Raw genomic sequence first — 22,002 nt, forward strand, 5'->3', positions numbered from 1 at the left:
AACTTCAGGAGGGCTTTCACTGAGGAGAGGTTTCTTTCTGGCCACTCTGCCTTTAAAGCCTAGATTCGTGGAGTGCTGCAGTGATGGTTGACATTATGCAATTTTTTCTCATCTGCTCAGGATCTTTGGGACTCAGCGAGAGTGACCATTGGGTTCTAGCTCATCTCTCTTACCAAAGCCCTTCTCGCCTGATTACTTAATTTGATGAGGTGGCCAGCTCAAGGAAAAGTTGTTTCGAAGTCCTTCCATTTTAAGAATTATGGAAGCCACTGTGCTCTTGGGAACTCTCGTTGCAGCACACATTTTTGTACACTTCTCCAGATCTGTGCCTTCACACAATCCTGTCTCTACTGGCAGTTGTTTCCTCCTCATGGCTTACTTTTTGCTCTGATATGCATTGTCAGCTGGGCAATCTTAGACAGGAGTGTGTCTTTCCAAATTATGTCCAACCAATTTAATTTATCACGTGTGGACTCCAATCAAAGTATAGAAGCATCTCAGATGATCAAGAGAAATGGGAGGCCTCCAGAGCTATATTTCAAGTGCCATTGCAAAGGGTCTGGAATACTTCCATACTTTTCAAGCAAATATATATTTTTATTTTTTTCATTTTAATAAAATTTGTAAAATTCTGTTACACTCTGATTATGGGGTAGTGATTGATTGGGGGAAAACATATTCCCATCCTTCTCATATCTCATCCTCAGAGTCCCTGCTGTCTCCTTTCCTCCCTCATTTATACAGAGCTCCTGTTCCTCCCCTCCTATCTCTTATTGCTGCCCTGCACAGACCTCCTGCCACCTACTACTTGTATGAATCCCCCTCAGAGCCCCTTCAACCTACTTGCTGTGTGAACCCCTCTTGTCTATCCAGGACCCCAGTCACCTGTCTCACTCCTCTGCCTCTCATTATGGTGGTGTCTAAAAGGCATGCAGCATAAGGATATTCTAATGTCACAGGGTCACGTAAATGTGCCCCCTGCCCTGTACTATGCCCCCTTATACCCTGCATTGTGCCCCCTTCCCATACCCTGTACTGTGCCCTTTTATACTTAATACTGTGCCACCTTATAACCTGCTATCCACTGTATGACAGTGTTATCCAGTCACTGTATGGAGGCATTATCCAGGCACTGTATGGAGGTGTTATCAAAAGTATGGTGCCATTTTCCAGGCACTGTATGAAGGTGTTATCCAGTGTATGGTGTCATTTTCAGTGCTCCAGACAAGGAGCCATTAGCTCCTAAATTGAAAAATTTAGGAGCCAAATGAAATTTTTAGTCGCCAAATTTAAAATGCATATAATTATAATTTAAAAAAGGACTTGGCGGAGAAGATGACATGCAGTTCACAATAGTGAGCCAGCACTACATATAGGAGAATACAGAACCACATACCTCTTACATCCAGTGACATCTTCTGTCATGTAGACCTTTTCTTTCCTCCTTCTCTTTCCAGGTGATAATGCCTGTATAGTGTCCCCAAAAATAATGTCCCCTGATATGTCCCTGTAATGGAAATGCCCCTACAGTGCCTCTTCAATAGTAATTTCCCCCCCCCCCACACTGCCCCCACAATAGTAATTTCCCCCCCGCACTGCCCCCACAATAGTAATTCCCCCCCGCACTGTCCCCACAATAGTAATTTCCCCCTGCACTGCCCCCACAATAGTAATTCCCCCCACATTGCCCACAAATAGTAATTACACCCCCCTGCACTGCCCACACATATTAATTCCCCCCACAGTATTAATTCCCCCCACAGTGCCCCCACAGTAGTAATTTCCCCCCACAGTGCCCCCACAGTAGTAATTTCCCCCCACACTGCCCCCACAGTAGTAATTTCCCCCCACACTGCCCCCACAGTAGTAATTTCCCCCACACTGCCCCCACATTAGTAATGTCCCCTCCCACACTGCTCCCACATAGTAATGTCCCCTCCCACACTGCTCCCACATAGTAATTTCCCCCTACGCTGCCCCCACAGTAGTAATTTCCCCCCACACTGCCCCCACAGTAGTAATTTTCCCCAACACTACTGCCCCCACATAGTAATGTCCCCTCCCACACTGCTCCCACATAGTAATGTCCCCTCCCACACTGCTCCCACATAGTAATTTCCCCCACACTGCCCCCACATAGTAATTTCCCCCACACTGCCCCCACATAGTAATTTCCCCCACACTGCCCCCACATAGTAATTTCCCCCTACGCTGCCCCCACAGTAGTAATTTCCCCCCCACACTGCACCCACATAATCATTTTCCTCCACACTCACCCCATAATAGTAATTTGCCCCCATACTGCCCCTACAGTAGTAATTTTCCCTTCACGGCCCCTGACATAGTAACTTCCCCCCTCACTGCCCCTGACATAGTAACTTCCCCCCTCACTGCCCCCACAGTAGTAACTTCCCCCCTCACTGCTCAACAGTAGTAATATTCCCCACACTGCCTGCACACAGTAATTTTCTCGCACACTGCCTCCACAGTAGTAATTTTCCCCCACACTGTCCTCCAGTGGCCTCCTTCTGGCCAGTAATGTCCCCCAGTGCCACCCTTCTGGCCAGTAATGATCCTCAGTGCCCCCCTTCTAGCCAGTTATGTCTGCCAGTGTCACCCTTCTGGCTAGTGATGTCCCCCAATGCCCCCTTCTGGCTAGTTATGTGCCCCATGCCCCCCTTCTTGCCAGTAATGTCCCCCAGTGCCCCCTTCTGGCTAGTTATGTGCCCCAGTGCCCCCTTCCACCCACTAGTCCCACAGTGCCACCCTTCGGGCCAGTAATGTCCCCCAATGACGGCACTTAAAGAAAAATCTAAAATCTTTTACTTACCTGTGTCCTTTTGCCGTCGCTCATTTGCTGCTGGTACGGGCTGAGATGGTGCAATGCAGAAGTGCACATGTCAGTGCTCTACGTCCCGGCACAGGCGGGCGCGATGACGTCATCATGCCCGCCTGCTCTGGGCATTTACTACCACATAGGCCTCAGGCCTTGTAAGCCTGAAGCCTATGACTGCATCGGGGCAAGGAATTATGGGGCTCCCGTGCTCCGCTGCAATATTCAGCTGCAGCGTGGCGGTCCAGTTGCAAATGGCGACAAGACTAAAAAGTCTTGTCGCCATCTGCTAATTTGAAGGCGCATTAGCGACCGTTTTGGTTGCCATCTGGAGCACTGGTTATCCAGTCACTGTATGGAGGCGTTATCCAGTCGCTGTATAGCAGTTATTCAGTCACTGTATGGATGCGTTATTTTATCTTGGGGCATACAAAAATTTGCTGTGGTACCCAGTCAGTTCTAGCTACGCCCCTGAGAAGGACAGTAGTTTTTATTTAATTTTCAGTGGTATAGTACTGCTGAAGTGAAAAAGAAAAACAGCCACAAATTCTTTTTTTTAAAATGGTTTACTATGAATATTGATAAAAAAAAATCACTTTGTTACAGAAGTGTCACTTTAAATATATATAAATATGAAGTGGCTTTTAGTAATTCAAATTTAAAGTTTTTCAGTGGACTTCGCTTAGTATTTTACTTGACCTCACCTACTAGGCTTAAAGTTGTCAGTTTTGAGTCATTAATGCATATTCAAATTGGAACAATTCACATCAGATAATTTTTTGTTCTTCTCTAATTGTTATGTAAGCATTTGCAAAATAAAACATTTTGTCTCACATAGCAGTGAGGCTTTCAAATGCTCCAACCTATCACTGGCAAAAATGAACGTTGATAAAATACTAAATCTTTATTTGATATCCAATTAAAGGAAATGAGCATAGAGTATGGACTTCTTTAAAGGGTTTCTACCACCAGAATTACTGTTATGTAGCTGACATTAGCGATGTGCTAATGTCAGCACTACATAACAGTATGTTTTTTACCTTTCTCCTTGCAGCCGTTTTGGTAAAATAAGCACGTTTATAATATGCTAATGAGCCTCTAGGTGCTATGTGGGCGTAGAATCAGCACCTAGAGGCTCCGTCTACTCACGCTTTATCCCGCCCAGGTCCCCTGTTCTGCCCGCCCCGCTCCTCTTGATTGATACCATGGTCCACCGAATCGTTGACGAAATCCCGCGCCTGCGCTGTTCACTTCTGTCTTCGGCGCAGGCACAGTGAGTGAAGGCCGCTCTCCTGATGCCGGCTTCCTCACTGTGACGTAGTCGGCGCAGGCGCAGTGAGGAATCCGGCACCAGGAGCGCATCATTCACTCACTGCGCCTGCGCCGAATACAGAAGTGAACGGCGCAGGTGTGGGATTTCGTCTGCTATGCAGGGAACAGTGACATCAATCAAGAGGAGCGGGGCGGGCAGAACAGGGGACCTGGGCGGGATAAAGTGTGAGTAGACGGAGCCTCTAGGTGCTGATTCTACGCCCACATAGCACCTAGAGGCTCATTAGCATATTAAAAAGTGCTTATTTTACAAAAACGGCTGCAGGGACATCATGCGCTCTACGCGTTTCGCCCACTCGGCTCATCAGGAGCTGTTACAAAATAGGATACGGACAAACAAGGCCACTTGTTGGTGATGCACAATTAAAGAAGTCCATACTCTATGCTCGTTTCCTTATATACTCCAGCAGTACCCACAATTGATCCGGGGTCACATAGTAGCAACTGAGTATACACCAGTTAAAGAGCGCTATAGTATAATGGTGATTCTAAGCACTTTACAGTTTGCTACAGTGTAGAGGGCACATGATCATCGATTGTGGGAAGTTTAATATTCCAACTGGGGCTGACTTTAGGGTCACAGCTGGTGCATGCTGTGGGTTTGTGTAAGTTATCATACACTCCATTGTACGCATTTTTTGCTGGGGATGGTTGTTTTCTGCGGTCCACATGCGGTGGGACTGCTCCCCCAATGAGAAACACACTACAGTGTTTGGGGTTTGAGCAGTTCCCCCATATTTGCCACTATATTTCTGTGATTTTGTTTGAAGTTATCATACACCCTATGATATGGAGTACCTCCTGTGATACCCCAGTTGTGATTGGGATTTTTACACGTTTTTGATTTATTAAGGGTTATTCCTTCCTCTCCTTTGTTTTGTTTTAATTGGATATCAAATAAAGATTTAGTATTTTATCAACGTTCCTTTTTGGCACTGATAGGTTATTAGGGTGGAACGTAAACTTTAGTATCGTTCTTCACAGTGAATTGTTTCAAATGCTCCAAACCTACTGTATTGCCAATTGCTAGACACATTACTAAAGGTTATATATTATACTGTTTGTGTATGTGTTCTGGAGTTAAGCAAATTATTTTCTTAAATTGGAAAATATGTAAGTGCTCTGTTTATTTGTCTATACGATCCATCTGGTTCGTCAGCTGTTAGGACACACTGTTCTATAGCAAATGTTAGGAGCATAAGGCTTCAATTCTTGATGTGAGAAAGAGCTAAGCCAACTGTCAGTAGTCTAGCGGGATGAGAACATTAACATTGTATGCACTCACATTAACTAGATCATTTATTACATGATCGGCATCCCTGCTTCCTCAAAGTGCCACAATAGCATGATGTTTAAAGGGTGATTTAAATAATAGAGATTTATGAAATATCCACAGAGTCTGCTGGTGGGTCCCACCTTCAAATCCCACCTATCTCCAGAAATGCCCAAGGATTTCTGAGCATAAAAATGAATTCTGAGAGCTGCACACAGGCACAGCCACCTGCAGTGTAGCCAAAACCTCACTTGGCAGGATGGGCGATCCAGTGACCACCGCTGGTTTCCCCCTGACCAGTAAATCGCCGTATTTGAGGCAGGAGGCCAGGGTTAGTATATTATTTTTACCAGCCCATTGAAGTTTTGATATTTTACCTTCACTGCTTAGGAGTCTCTGCTCTGCTGTCTGGGAATCCATGCTTTCACCCTGGCTGACTCCATACATGGATTGCTTGGGGATAACACTGTGTATTTAACTTTTATTCTGTCTCCTTTTGATACTGCCAGGTCTTTAACCCAAGATTACCAATAGGAGGATTTTCTCTGATTAAGGGCTCGTTCACACAAACGTATTTTGCGTTCTGCATACGGTCCATATATGGAACCATTCATTTCAATGGGTCTGCAAAAAATGCGTTCCGTGGCCCCGCAAAAATTATGAGTCCTGTCCTATTCCTGTCAGTTTTGCAGACAAGAATAGGCATTTCTATAATGGACCTCCTGTTCCGTTCCGCAAATTGCGGAGGGCACACGGCGGCACGGTGGTGTGAACGAGCCCTAAGGGTGCAGTCACACGGCCATTTTTGGAACCATTGCAGTCTATGGGGCTATTAATGGCCAGTGAATTGCAACTGTCAAAAAATAGGACATGTTCTATGTTTGGCCAGACAGATCTCATTGAAATCAGTGGGACCACGTTTAACAACCATTTAGAGAGGAGTGCACCCATCTAATGGCCGTTACAAATTAAGACACTATGTAAAAAATAACAATACTTGCCTCCCCAAAGACACGCCGGGAACACTTAGCAAAGCTCTAGCTCCATAGAAGTGAATGGGGCTTGCGTGAAAAACGGAAGGCATCCAGATGTAATGTGTTTTTCACTGATTGTTGCTAGGAAATGTAGATTGTCATTCTTCAGTTTTCCTTCACGCTCATGAGTAACGCATGCAATCCGGATACAATTTGAATGGAAAAGGTACGCACTGAATGAAATCACAGAAAGAAATTATTGAACTTGTGCGCAAAACCAACAGGTTGCCATGTCACAAGATCACGCTTCTATTCATAGTGTGTAGTGAGTGTTTCTAGTATGCCTGTGGTGAGGTGTGTATTTTTTTTATTGTTGGCACTAGTAAGAAACTGAAAAAAAAATAGATCCTTTATTTTGGAGCATCCGTGTGCTCGTTTTGCATCCATATTGGTCAGTTCCGTCAGATCCGTTATTTTAAATGGGAGAAAAGTCCTTTTTATTCTGTTTAAAATAACAGATCGTTAAAGGAACTGACCAAAATGAGCACACAGATGCTCACAAAAAATTACCTTTTTTTCCTATTCTTCAGAACGGAAAAGAAAACGCTGATGTGAACCCGTGCTTAGGCTGAATGCACACGGCCGTGAGCGGTCCGTGGAACCGCGGCCTGGATTCCTGCTGAGTGCAATACAGTAATACACTGGTATGATCTATACCAGTGCATTACTGTACTGTGGCGGCAGCAGGGAGCGCACGGCGTCATAGCAACCAATGACGCCGTGCGCTCCTGCACTCAGCAGGAATCCAGGCCGCGGTTCCACGGACAGCTCACGGCCGTGTGCATTCGGCCTTACATTGTTTTTCTCAAGGATCTGTACCTATTAAAGCTATGGCACTTACCTATGTATTACATCCTAGTACAACACTTTTTGGATTTATTATTTCAAATATTGAGACAGTAAAGAACTGACTTTACAAAGACATGCAGAAAAGATTTGCTAATTTTTATAACTTTCCTAAACCTTGCAGTGGGGTTTGAGTAGAACTGGAAAGTGAATTGTAACAGCTCAGAGGATAACTGTATTTAATTGGCTTGCTGCTGGTTTTTCTCTCGTATAAATGGTCAGATTATGAAACTGCTAATTTAATGTTCTGCAAATGCCCTTCCAGCTGTGCATCGTTTTGAAGATGAATATTGTCATCAGCGGTATTCATGTAATTCCAAACATGAGCGTTTTCACTTCATAGCGTGAACCCAGCTAATAAGATATCTGTCAATATTCATGCTGTGTCTTCTTGTAATTCACCTGCAGGAGGAGTGCTTCTTGAATCTCGAAGCTCCAATCGCAAGAGTGTGCGGATATGACACGCCGTTTCCTCACATATTTGAACCTTTCTGTATCCCTGATAAATGGAAATGTTTTGATGCTCTGCGAAAAATGATCAACTACTGAGTAAAGCAATACACTTGTAAGTATTTACTGTTGTTTTCCCGCCGATGTCTTCAGTACAAATCTTTTCTTATTTTTTTTAGCAAGATGAGATTTTCATATGCTTTTACCCAGATGGCTTCCCAGCCTACGTCATGATAAACAAATAAATATTAAGAACAGGAAGGGAGGATGGAAAAGTTGGGACCACAGCTGAATGATACTGCAATAATTCTTAATTTTTTTTGTAACGGAAATTTAAATCCATATATAGATTTTAGAAAACACAGGAATTGCTTTTCATTTCTGCCTTCACAAAATAATGATATAAGTACTAGTGTCCATATATCCTTCCCCCACTTGCTTTAAATTTATGTGAAGCTTCTGCAGGAAGAACCGAGCAGTAGCAAGTTATCATAGAAAAACTGATATTTAGTCATATTGGGAAAAGTAAAAACAGGGAAGAAAGAGGGTAATATATGCTTTTGGCAGTCAAATGTATTAAACAAAATTTTTCTTACTTGATACAATAAATTTTAAATAATTAAATAATGTCTTGTCACTTGCGGACCAGTCAGTAATATCGCTCCCAGAAGGGATTGAATTGTTGAGAAGATGTGAATAATCAGAATTGGACCAAATCTAGTGCAGATAAAGTACTAAGAGCAAAATAACAATGCAATCTAGTTTATTTTCTAGTATAGTCCCTATCCAATACCATAAACTGCCCCCCATATGCCAGGCCCCTCACAGGGAATATACTTACCCCGCTTCCTGCACCCCTCCTGGTCCCCGCATCGTCGCTGCTGCTTCTCCCCGTGCGCCGATGAAAACATCCAGTGTCGGGAGGTGAAAGGGGTTTTGGGGGTAGCAGCCAATGGCAGGCAAGGACGGGAACGAGCCTCCCTAGCGTCACCCGCGATGCTAGGGAGGCTCATCCCTGTCCCCGCCTGCCATTGGCTGCTCCCCCACGACTATGGATTGTTTTCATCGGCGCACGGGGAGAAGAAATAGCGGAAGTGCGGGGACTAGGAGTGTCGCGGGGTAAGTATATTCCCTGTGAGGGGCCCAACATATGGAGGGGCAGTTTATATTATTGGATAACCCCTTTAAAGGGGTTCTCGGTGCCTTTAATATTGATGACCTATCCTCAGGATAGGTCATCAATATTGGATCGGCGGGGGGGGCAACACCCAGCACCCTCGCAGATTGGCTGCATGAAGAGACGGTGCGCACATGCTGTCTCCTGTCTCTCTTGCTGCTGCTATGGCAAAGCAGCGAGCAGAAAGAGATGGCACGTTTATTACTGTGGGCACCTTCCCTTCATACAGCTGATCGGTGTCAGAAACACACCTATCTGATATTAATGTCTTATCCTGAGGATAGGTCATCAATATTAAAAGCCTGGAGAACCCCTTTAAAGAAGACCTGTCACTTCTCCTGACATGTCTGTTGTAGTAACTACTTGCACCCCCCTTGTAATGACTGGAGCAGCTATTCTTATGACTCTGTTGTAACATTTCTTTGTTATTTCTCCTAGAAGTTTACATACGCAGATGGAGCAGGCAATTATCAGGAGGGGACCATTCCTTCCTGATAATGGCCTGTTCCTCAGTTGAGGTAAAGAGCTGAATTTAAATGCAGTGATCACCTCCACTGTATAGAGACAAGTGATGGCTTGACTTAGATGGAGATTTATCAAAACTGGTGCAAAGAGAAACTGGTTTAGTTGCCCATAGCAACCAGATTACACTTTTCATTATTCAGAACTCCTTTGGAAAATGAAAGGCTCAATCTAACTGGTTGCTATGGGTAACTAAGTCTGTTTTCCCTCGCACCAGTTCTGATAAATTTCCTCATCACTTAGTTGCCCATAGCAACCAGTCAGATTAATACTTTCATTTTCCAAAGGAGTTCTGAAAAATGAAAAGTGTAATCTGGTTGCTGTGGGCAAGTAAGCTAGTTTCTCTTTGCACCAGTTTTGATAAATCTTACAAATGTCATGTAGAAAGTTTAACTTATTAATGATGACCAAATTGATGATGTTGCTTTTAGTGAATGAACAATATCATCTTGCTGGCCAGGCTTTGAATCCTAGCTGCTGTAAAACATTGTAATAGGCATAGTAATAATTGTACTTTTTTTTTTCTCCCCATAGACTTTGTGTTTGAGTACACAAGTTGGAAAAATCTGTAATCATTGTAGTTAAAAAGTACTTAAGTATGTAATAGAACATGTTGTCATTCAGTGGTTCTCTCTTTTGCAGATTGTTGGTAAAGGACCGAGTAATGTTCTGGAGTCCATAGAGTACCGCAGCCCTGAATGCAGTGAATTTCCGGTGCCTGAAAAAGACTAGACTTTCCGACATAACATGAAATGGATTATTCACCACCAAACACTTTGTGTTATGTGCCACTCACTCCACTAAGGGATATTCAGAAGAATAAACTACATTACTTATTTAATAGTTGTCAGGATGTCATTTTATTTCGGGGCATGAAAAAAAAGACTAACTTACATACACATCATTTACTCTATTGACATCTACATGACCTGTTCAGTAACTGTGTAAACACTTTTCTTTAACTTGCTCATTTTGATCTATGTGTCATTTCTTTGGTTTTTTAACACTGAAAGTGCAAATAAAAATTCTGGCAGTGCTTCATTGGAATCTGTATGAACTTTATCTGCAGTCTACAAAAAGTATCTCATCTGAGTTGCCACAATGCACCGTTCTATGCCAAAATGACTCATAAGTAAGCAGAGTTCTGCACATCTGCTGGTACATCTTGCATTGTGCTACTCTAAGAGAAGTAGATCAGAGGGCAATCTTTCACCAAGCAGATAGATGATGTCCGCTCTGAACCGATAGCAGTTGCCGGCACATAGTTACTCTCATCATCTACAGTATGTCAGAAGCATTATCATAGCCAACTATGTACTTTAGTTGCAAAACTTCTACAGAAATACAACTTCAGGAACCTTTCATTAAGATTATTCAAAAAGTTGCTTAGTTTTGTATTTTGGAAGCAAATTACAATAAAAAAAAAAACACCCCAAAGGTCTCCAAATCTCTTTCTGCACCCTAGTAGTACCTCGTAGTAAGCAGTTAGAACTTGCACCATTTTCTTCTATTGTGTGTGAATAATGCAGGAAGACCTGAATTACGCATCAATTATAATATCATCTTTAATTTAACATGATTAAAAGATTAAACACAATAAAAGACATTTAAGCAGCATATGGAACAACAAATCAGCTAAAGATCCAAACCCTGAGGTCAGGTAAAGTGTGCAGAGTTACATTACTATTTGCAGTGCCCATGGGCATCCAACCATACTACAAAGGTATACTAAATGCACGTTGCCAAAATGCATACAATCATTATAAAATACTGACCCGACCCCTTGGGAGATGGCTGCACCCCTCACTCACGTGCACCACACAGACTACTAAACAGAGCGTTTTGTGTGCGGTTCCTAAAAATAATCAAAAGATGCAGTCTGATAATCAGGGAGTAGGTCGGTTCTCCCTATAATAATAGCATATAAAAATAAAGTTTGGGTCCGCGCTGAAGGTGCTTTTAGTAGAGGTCAGTTCACACAGAATCCCTTTTCCAGTCTCTAGTTTCATCCCCCTCGATCTCTGAACCAACCGGCAGCAGAAACAGTTGTTATCCCTAAGTCGGCTGTAGGATGAAGGTCCGAGCTTGTCCCGTTCCTGAAGCTCACAATTCACCATTTGTGTCTGCAGGGAAGAGAGGACTGTGAGCTTCAGGAGCAGGACAAGCTCGGACCTTCATCCTACAGCCGACTTAGGGATAACAACTATTTCTGCTGCCGGTTGGTTCAGATATCAAGGGGGATGAAACCACACAGAGAATAATGTAAAACAAAAAGAAAAAAATAACATGTACCCCAAAATGGCTCCAATAATAAACTAAAGCTCATCCCACCAAAAAAAACGCCCTCATATGGCCAATTCTATGGAAGAATACAACTGTTATGGCTTTTGGACTGTTGAAAAACCAAAGAGAAAATTACTGCATTATAAGGCTCAAACTAGACCTTGTCCTTTAGGGGTTAAGCAGTAGAATGTTGTACTTATGCTGGCAAAAGTGGAGTTTTCCTTAAAAGATAAAGCAGGAGATGCTGAGCAAATTCACATAGGGTCATTTATAAAACTGGTGTAAAGTAGAACTGGCTTAGTTGCCCATAGCAACCAATCAGATTCTGCCTTTCATTTATGACAGCTCCTTTGGAAAATGAAAGGTGGAATCTGATTTGTTGCTATGGGCAACAAAACCAGTTCTACTTTACGCCAGTTTGATAAATTACCCCAATAATTTATCTGTGAATGATAGAATTCTTCATACATAGAAGTGTGTCTATACAGAGGTAGGTGTTGGGCTCTGTACATGGGAGTGGTCAAGTATAGAAAGAGCAGCTATTTAAATTTATAGATTACATGTTTTTCTGAATCTTTTCCCATAAAAATGTTTAAATTTTCTCATATCCTCCAGCTCTATAACATACTGCATGCAGATTGCATTGCATTTGGTAAATAACTTCCATGATGATATAGACAAGCATGGGGTAATAGGTAAATATATAGCCATTTGCTACCTTGCAGATATGTAGCTTAGTCATTATTTTCGTTATACATTTATAATATAAAAGTGTGCCTGCATTTATATCAGTGTCATATAAATGAAGGTCTTGAAGTTGGAACGTTCACTAAAAGAAAATTAACTCCACCTTTTTGAGTCCTTTCAAGTCAGATGCCATTCAAAACATATGAGTTGCATGTCTACACCCTAGAAAGTGAACTTTCTGTCGACTAGTCAAATTACAAGACATTTTAATACTTTCCTTGGATAAGGTTTCTAACATTGTAATGGCATTGCTCTTATTTTCTCAGAGGTCTGAATTCAATAACCCATATGTTGGACTCCCCCATATAAATCATGAAAAAGGAAAGCAACCGTCAGCACCAACTGCTTCGCCATCGCATTACTATATTTTCAAGTTTTCTAATCTTCTGCACTTAGGCCATTTGTGATGTTACATTTCCATGTTCCTTTATCAGATCTAAACATCTACTTCCAATCGATATATCAGCATTAACTCAATTTAGGAATACCAGGTAGCAATGCATTTTTAGCTGTTGTGTTGTGACACGCAACAGCTTGATATAGTAAAGTCTGTGTTCGCCATTTTAGACTGAGCTAGTCAAATGAAGTTAATTTTCAGAATATGAAATGAGTGTATCATGTAAGACAACTTGGTGTATAGCATTAAATTTTACTCTGACACTCACAAAATCTGTCTATATTATGTGGATGGCATGATTTTGGCTTTTAAAGAGGTTATCCGATACGTAAAATGTCCCCCCTTGAGGTTGGTCACCTTCGCGTCCTGCTATTGGCTGCTCTCTCTCATCGCTGAATGTTTTGATCCAAGCAATGGGGAGATGCAGCCGCGGCCGTGCAGGGATCCAAGGCAACATGGGTGCCTAGAAGCTGGTGTATAATCCATATAAGTGTGCCCGGGCATTGGGGGGGATATTTTAGATATCGGATAACCGCTTTAAGCACCGATACAAGTCTTTCCTGAAAATGTATTACATCCTTTTGGAATTTGGAGACTTCTGTTCTAAGGTGAATTCCAAGCTTAAATGCTACCATTAAAAACAAAAATATACTAAAACAGAATTATGCATATGAATACCACAGCGATTGTTAAATATGTTGGTATTAAACTTCCTGCCAAGGCTGCTGAACTTTTAAATTTAATTTAGACTTCATCTTGAATAGGGAGGATTGTCACAGGTTTATTATGTTACTTATATTGTACAATTCAGAACAGTTATGATTTATATAACTACTTGTTTTTCTTTGCCAAATGTCAGAAGAAATAGTCTTTAACTTACAGGAAACTCTACAACGTCTAGCAAATTTGACATATCCTCTAGAGTTACCCAAACTCTGGTTCTTAACTACCAATGGAACTTATCCAATTCCTCACTGCTTTTGTAAAAAAAAAAAACGGAGGTACAGTAAATAGCTGATCTATTCCTCTCTTTATGTTAGAGATGTTTAAAGCTTTCGCTTAACCTATGTTGATAGCCTACATCAGTCCTTTTATTTCAAAAAGGCAACTGGTTCAAAAAGTTCTGTAAGACCACTTTCACATAGCAGTATCTTGGTCAGTATTTTGATTCTGTATCTATAAGCCAAAACTTGGAGTAGAACCTACAGAGAGAAGTATATATGAAAAGATCTGTGTCTTTTTTATGTTAGGGATCTACTTCTGCTGTTGCCTTACTTTTGCATTTTACCAATAATCTTTATATAGTGCCAACATTTTCCACAGCAATTTACAACCAGAGGGTACATGCACAAACAAAATCAGACATTACAGAGTAACAAACTAATCAACAATTAAAACAAGAGGCGTGAGAGCCTTCTTGCAAAAGTTTATAATCTATGCAGAAGTAGAGGAGGCAAAAATGGTAAAACGTCTTGTTTTGTTCAATGGTTTGACCATCTTAATAGAGGAGTACATATACTCTGCATGAGCCAGTCACCAGATGGTGTGTGTAACGCTTCTGGTGTGTGGTGGATACTGTTGATTGAGAGGATCTTAGGAAAATATTTGAAGTGGGGGTTGAATGAACAAGAGTTAGATTAGCGGATGTAATAGGCCACCCTAAAGAGAGATGTTTTTAGAGCATATCTAAAACTGGAAATTGGTAATTAACCTGATTAAGTCTGGGGGTGCGCATTCCAGAGAACTAGTACAGCTTTGGAGATGTCTTAGAGGCGGGAGTTAGAGGTTCAGATTATAGAGAATGTTCATCGTAAATCATGGGCAGAAAAGAGAGCATGTGTAGGGAGGTAGGCAAAGATGAGGAAGGAGATGTGAAGAGCTTTGTTGGTGAGAGTGAGAAGTTTAAATTGAATCATATGCTGTAAGTGCAGTAACTGGCACAGAGATGGGGCATTGGTGCAGTGGTTGGACAAATAAATGAGCCTAGCTCCTGCATTCAGTATAGATTGGAGAGGGGATATTTTAGTGAGGAGGAGACCAATTAATAATGAGTTACAGTAATCAAAGCGAGAATGGGAGAGCTCGTTGTTCTAACAGTAAAAAGGCGGGTTTGAGGTCCATGTGGAATGAACAGCCAAGTGATTGAATAAGGAGGGTGTAAAAATATCTGAATCAAGCCCCAGTGAGCATGATGCATAGGAGTACTATACATTGAGATAGAAATATCAGGTTTAGGTAGGTTAGTAGATGAATAAGGCACAAGAAGTTTTGTTTTTTTACAAATTTGATTTCATATAGAGGACATGATAGAGACAGTGGACAGATAATCACTCATGTTTTCTAGTAGAGCAGAGGTGATGTCATAAGATGTATATAGCTGGATGTCATTAGTAAATCTGCTGATAGTTTGTCCAATAAGGGCAGTGTAAAGAGAAAAGAGCAGACTACTTAGTACTGACCCTGAGAAACCCCAAAAACAGAGGACAAGAAGTAGAGCCAGCAAACAATACACTGAAAGAGCACCTAGAGAAAAAAGAAGAAAGCCAAGAGAGAGCACTGTCCTTAAAGGGGTATTCCCATCTGAGACAATGGGGCATATCGCTAGGACAGTATCCTCCCTCTCGATTAGCTGGCTGACTGCAAGGCATTATGAGCACTCTGGCCAGAATCATGTGATCCTCCATCTTTATCTACCCTTGCCTTGTTTCCCTCACTAGTGTACTGAATCTAAACCTGCAAATCCTATTAATTTAGAATTGCTTTGCTAATTCCTACTCAAGACCCTCCATTATTTTTGTAGCCCATATTTGGTCCTGTTGTATTTTGCCAATGTATTTTTGTTCATAAAGTTTAAAAAACTGGACATTATTTCAGATGGATTGACTACAAAGGGCTCACAATATCCCCTTTTCTACAGGTTATACCTCTAGCTATTCAGATTGAGCATTGTGCATTCTTTTCTCACTGCCTGGGCACACTGGTGACTCATTCTAAAGTCAGAATCAGATTTCCTAAATTCTTCTCTGCTGAAGACCTCGTTAACACAGAACTGCCAATTCAAAATCTGGATCAAGGATTCTTTCTCTCCAAGTGCATTATTTAATGTTTGGAAACTTTGAACCTTGCTTTCCATTGTTTTTTGACCATTTATCCAGTAAAGGTTTACAGAGACAGAAACTTTGTATGAAAGTCATCTAGCCTGTGTCTGGTGAGAATAATCCAATATAAAATAAATGTTACAGCATTTCCAAACATTGATTGCAGAAAATAGTATTTATTCCTTCTGGATCAAAAAATAAAAGTAACACTTTGATTCTTCTGGACTTATAATGCATCTCTAAAAAATTACATGTAAAGAGGACATTAAACAAGATACAATGCATCTGGAAAATCTTTAGAACCTTTCACTTAATTCAATTTTTTTTATGTTGATGTTTTGTGCTAAAATAAAAATGTTCATTTTTCCCAATCATTCTGTATTCAATGCCTCATAATGACAAAGTAAAAACAGAATGTTCAAAATCTTTGCTAATTTATTGAAAAGGAAAAACTAAAATCTTGCATTGACTTAAATATTCAGACCCTTTACTCAGTCACCTTTGGCAGTGATTACAGCCTCCAGTCTGCTTGGGTTTGATGCCACAAGGTTTGCACAACTGGATTAGGGGATTTACTGCTATTCTTCTCTGCAGATCCTCTTAAGCTGTGTCAGGATGGATGGGGACCATCGATGGACAGCCACTTTGAGGTCTCACCAGAGTTTTTCAAGTCAGGGCGCTGGCTGGGCCACTCAAGGACATTCACAGAGGCTTGGCTGTGTTCTTAGGGTCATTGTCCTGTTGGGAGGTAAACCTTCAGCCCAGTCTGAAGTCCAGCACACTCCGATCAGGTTTTCATTAAGAATATCTCTGTACTTTGCTCCATTCAGCTTTCCCTCAAATCTGACCAGTCCCCCTGTCCCAGTTACAATAAAACACCCCCATAGCATGATGCTGCCTCCACCATGCTTCACCGTAGGAATAATATTAGGCAGTGCTTGGTTTCCACCAAATATGATGCTTAGAATTGAGGCCAAAAAGTTCAATCTTTGTTTCATCAGACCAGAAAATCTTGTTTCTCACAGTCTGAAAGTCATTTATGTGCTTTTTTTTTTGTTGCAAACTCCGGGCAGGCTTCCATGTGTGTGTTTTTTGTTTGTTTTTTTTTATTTTATTTTTTATTTTATTTTTTTACTGAGGAGAAGTTTCTTTCTGGCCATAAAACCCAGATTGGTGGAATGCTACTGTTGACCTTCTGGAAGTTTATCCCTTTTGCACATGTCTGCATGTCTAACAGTTCAGATGTAACTAAGTTACATGTAATCTGGACATACAGTTACGTTCATTTGTGGCCATGGTTTAAAACCCGATTTATCAACTGACACTTTTTAAAAAAATTCTAAAATTGTTGCAGTGTTGCAATTTTACACCAGTTAAGGGGAGATGCAGAAAATGGAATAACATTTCAAGACAGAGAAAAACATGGCCGTTTTTAAATAGTGCCCATCCACAAATAGGACATGTTCTATTTTTGGCTTTTTTCACAGCCTGATGAACCCCATTGAAATTAATGCCATTTAGACAGGAGTGCACCTTTTTAATAGTAATTAAAAATAGGTATACAGTGAAAAAGGTGCCTAAAATAAAAAGATTAATATACACCTTATCCACTTGCATGTGCCTTAATACTCACTCCTCACTTGAGGCAACAAGATCTACACTCCCAGCGTAATAACGTCACATGATCACGCTGGAATGGCAGGTCCTGCTGCCTCCAGTGAGGAGTGAGCGTTCCATCGTGTGCAAGTGGATGAGGTATTTTATTAATATCATTGTTTTTAAATGTGGGCACTAGTGGGGTTGGGGGGGAAGGCAAAGACATTATATATTTGGAGGCACATCTGGAAGCCATTATACTGTGGCACAACTGAAGGCGATTATAATTACTGAAAATTATGAAAATGGATGGGCACTAGATAGATAAATGGGATCACATAGATATCAGGTTGATCAATGACATTTGAATATAGGCAGTAACACAATAATACATATGTAGATGCTGAATGGAAAAACCCTACCAAAACATGGTATTTCCAAAGGACATCATATATTTATTTTACATTTTATTATATATATATATATATATATATATAAAAGATAAAATAAAAATAAGTGTAAGTTAGGAAGTAGAAGATTGCTTCTTCCTATCTGGACTAAAATGCGGGATAAAATCCCGAATATCAACAAAATATCCAGAGAACTCTGAGGATAGAGTAGGTCCAGATAATTGCGGTATTCAAGCAGCCTGGTAAATCTTATGTTGAAAAAACACCTTGATGCAGTGATGCATGTGATCAGCAAAAAAGGCACTTAAATGGAGTCTGAGTCTTCCTGTATGAGATGCAATAGAGTTCGTATATTCCCAACTGTGCAACAGTATCAATCTTAAGACTAGTCATCACAAGGTATCAGTCTTTTTGTTCAAACATTGTATCTCATGTGGATAGAAACAATAGAGAAAACCTATACAAGGTATCACTTTGATTGTAATATCGATGTATTTCTCTGAAAGTTTAGTATTTTTCAATAGACAATCGCTACTCAAGATATTTGGTCTGCCTTAAATATAGACAGATGGTACTCACGCTTCAACTTTTATTCCTGGCGTCCCACGTGGAATGGCTGAAAGGTAAGCTTACCTACGGCTTTATTCAATGTAGGAATCCTTCGCTAAAGTCGTGTAGCGGATCTATATTCCTCTGCTACTTTGTAGCGATGTGTTACTGTATCATACTGTTGGATATTCGCAGTCCCGGTGTCTCAGCTTGTTGCACTGTCAGTTATGTTTCTTGGGCGTCCCACGTGTCTCTGGATATCTGAAGCCCCAGTCCCTGGGAGTAAGTTGGCTACGTGCCTGTTCTTATAATGATGCCGGTTACAGGTTTCCGCTGTTAGGTACCTTTAGTAAAGCGCTTCACTTGTTAATACATCAGTCGACGTTTGCAAACATGTGTCCGGCTGTTCATTCTAATGACCAAGTATATCAGCCACGCCAAATCTAGATTATAATTACTGGGGGCAAAAAGTGGCACATTATTTATACTGGGGGTGTGCTATGAGAGGCATAATTTATGCACTGCAGAGGTTGGGTTTTTAACAAAAAAAAACTATGAAATTCATTGTTTTGTGTCTCATGTGCTGCCAGCCCAGCAGAGGGGGGTGGACCCCTCTGAGATGCCGAGAGACGAGTAGCCGGCTACAGGTTAAAAGGCTTGTGCCAGCAAGCGGGCGTGTCTTTTCTCTGAAGGTGGGTCACATCGTGCCATGTGTTTAGAGGGACCTGCTGACATCACTGCCCTCCATGTGACTACAGCAAAGGACTCATCACAACCCAAAAGTACTCATCCATCTGGTAAACAGACTTTTGCTCTGTTTAATCCTGTTTGTACCATACCACCTGTATTTGTAACCTCAGACCACTGTATATATGCTTGTGTGTATAGTGTATTGTCTAGTGAGCCCTTAAGGCGATTAAATATATAATTTAGTTGGTTTCTTACCCTATATTATCCCGTTAGTGGACCGGGCTTATATCACACAAGGAACTTGTGTTAGTCTTTCTGGGCTGAGAACGTGCTGTTTCACTGGGGCAGTGAAAAGGCTCTCTCAGCTTGTTGCCTCTCTGTGCTCATGTGGACAGAAGGAATCTGTGAAAACTGTACCAAGACTGACCTTACCCGTTCCTCCAGGAGGGTGTAACGTCACGCTTTGGTAATCAATGACCATAACGTATCTCTCCGGCTCTATGTAGTTGACGTCCGACATCAGTCATGGTACGGTATTCGTCACACCCATAAAGTTAATAGTCTCACAAGCCCAAATTTGTTTGTGATGAGAGAGAAAGACTAGTATGCTACTGGGCAATATAAATAATTGAACAGTTGTTAGGCTACCACCAAAAACCTTGTGGATAAAAATTAGGGACAAATTGATCTGATGTAAAAAAATTATTATGAAAAAGCACTGATTGAAAAGTTTGATGCTGCCACTAGGAGAAAATCTTATGAAAAAACACTGAACTGTTTGAGGATGCCACGAAAAACCTAGTGGAAAGAAATAGGGGAAAATTAATTTATGAAGCACAGAGAGGTATGTATAAATATACATACTAGAGATTATCGAATTAATTCTATCAATTTGGAATTCAATTTCTAAAATTTTTTGATTCTAACAAATCCAAATATTTTTAAATTTATTTGCAAATGAAAAGAGAGAGAGAGAGATCAACACATGAAAAATATGAGTAATTCAGCATTCTTTCTGAAAAGATAAAAAAAAAAAAGGCTGTTTCACATCTACAATATAGCTTTCCAATATTTGCTCAATGTTTTATGTAGGCTAACTAACATAACATAGATAATATCTATACCAGCCTCACATCTGTAAACAGCTCTTCCAGGACAAAAGCCCTTTATTAGAGCAAAGCAAACATAATTTTCTTTTCTGTCTGAGAAGATTGGGTAAGTAGTATTTATTTTTTTTTTTATTATTATGGAGACCACTAAGTATATGTGATGATTATTGTAGGCTAGGCAAAGCTCCTCTTGGTTTCTGAGAAAAGTGCATAGAAATTAGTAGGTCTAACATCAACTGGCATCAGAAAATAACTTTACCTTTTTTAGGAAAGCTAATTTGCATATCTTTCGGTTTGGGGAAAAATTACCTTAGATAAGAAAGGTTATTCTTTCTCATGCCAGCTGATGTGCTTTTCAGCACATATATAGTTTTCCCAGAAACCAAGAGGAACATTGTGTAGCCTACAATAGTCATCACAAACATTAATGGGCTTGTCCAGCCATATACAGTACAGACCAAAAGTTTGTATACACCTTCTCATTCAAAGAGTTTTCTTTATTTTCATGACTATGAAAATTGTAGATTCACACTGAAGGCATCAAAACTATGAATTAACACATGTGGAATTATATACATAACAAAAAAGTGTGAAACAACTGAAAATATGTCATATTCTAGGTTCTTCAAAGTAGCCACTTTTTGCTTTGATTACTGCTTTACACACTCTTGGCATTTTCTTCATGAGCTTCAAGAGGTAGTCACCTGAAATGGTCTTCCAACAGTCTTGAAGGAGTTCCCAGAGATGCTTAGCACTTGTTGGCCCTTTTGCCTTCACTCTGCGGTCCAGCTCACCTCAAACCATCTCGATTGGGTTCAGGTCCGGTGACTGTGGAGGCCAGGTCACCTGGCGCAGCACCCCATCACTCTCCTACATGGTCAAATAGCCCTTACACAGCCTGGAGGTGTGTTTGGGGTCATTGTCCTGTTGAAAAATAAATGATGGTCCAACTAAACGCAAACCGGATGGAATAGCATGTCGCTGCAAGATGCTGTGGTAGCCATGCTGGTTCAGTATGCCTTCAATTTTGAATAAATCCCCAACAGTGTCACCAGCAAAGCATCCCCACACCATCACACCTCCTCCTCCATGCTTCACGGTGGGAACCAGGCATGTAGAGTCCATCCGTTCACCTTTTCTGCGTCGCACAAAGACACGGTGGTTGGAACCAAAGATCTCAAATTTGGACTCATCAGACCAAAGCACAGATTTTCACTGGTCTAATGTCCATTCCTTGTGTTCTTTAGCCCAAACAAGTCTCTTCTGCTTGTTGCCTGTCCTTAGCAGTGGTTTCCTAGCAGATATTCTACCATGAAGGCCTGATTCACACAGTCTCCTCTTAACAGTGGTTCTAGAGATGTGTCTGCTGCTAGAACTCTGTGTGGCTTTGACCTGGTCTCTAATCTGAGCTGCTGTTAACCTGCGATTTCTGAGGCTGGTGACTCAGATGAACTTATCCTCAGCAGCAGAGGTGACTCTTGGTCTTCCATTCCTGGGGTGGTCCGCATGTGAGCCAGTTTCTTTGTAGCGCTTGATGGTTTTTGTGACTGCACTTGTGGACACTTTCAAAGTTTTCCCAATTTTTTGGACTGACTGAACTTCATTTCTTAAAGTAATGATGGCCACTCGTTTTTCTTTACTTAGCTGCTTTTTTCT

At 41.1% G+C, this 22,002-nt stretch overlaps 1 protein-coding gene across 1 annotated transcript in view; it reads left to right on the forward strand.

Moving 5' to 3' along the window:
• The window catches only part of BCKDHB (branched chain keto acid dehydrogenase E1 subunit beta), a 198,222-nt gene extending 187,914 nt beyond the window's left edge, over window positions 1–10,308 (forward strand). The window contains exons 10-11 of the mRNA XM_044290010.1: window positions 7,727–7,883; window positions 10,110–10,308. Of these exons, the coding sequence (XP_044145945.1) occupies window positions 7,727–7,867 (141 nt within the window). The 3' untranslated portion in view covers window positions 7,868–7,883; window positions 10,110–10,308. The remainder of the gene's footprint in view (window positions 1–7,726; window positions 7,884–10,109) is intronic.
• The last annotated feature ends 11,694 nt before the right edge of the window (window positions 10,309–22,002 follow it).

Source organism: Bufo gargarizans, chromosome 4 (assembly GCF_014858855.1).
Source record: "Bufo gargarizans isolate SCDJY-AF-19 chromosome 4, ASM1485885v1, whole genome shotgun sequence".
Lineage (NCBI taxonomy): Eukaryota > Metazoa > Chordata > Amphibia > Anura > Bufonidae > Bufo > Bufo gargarizans.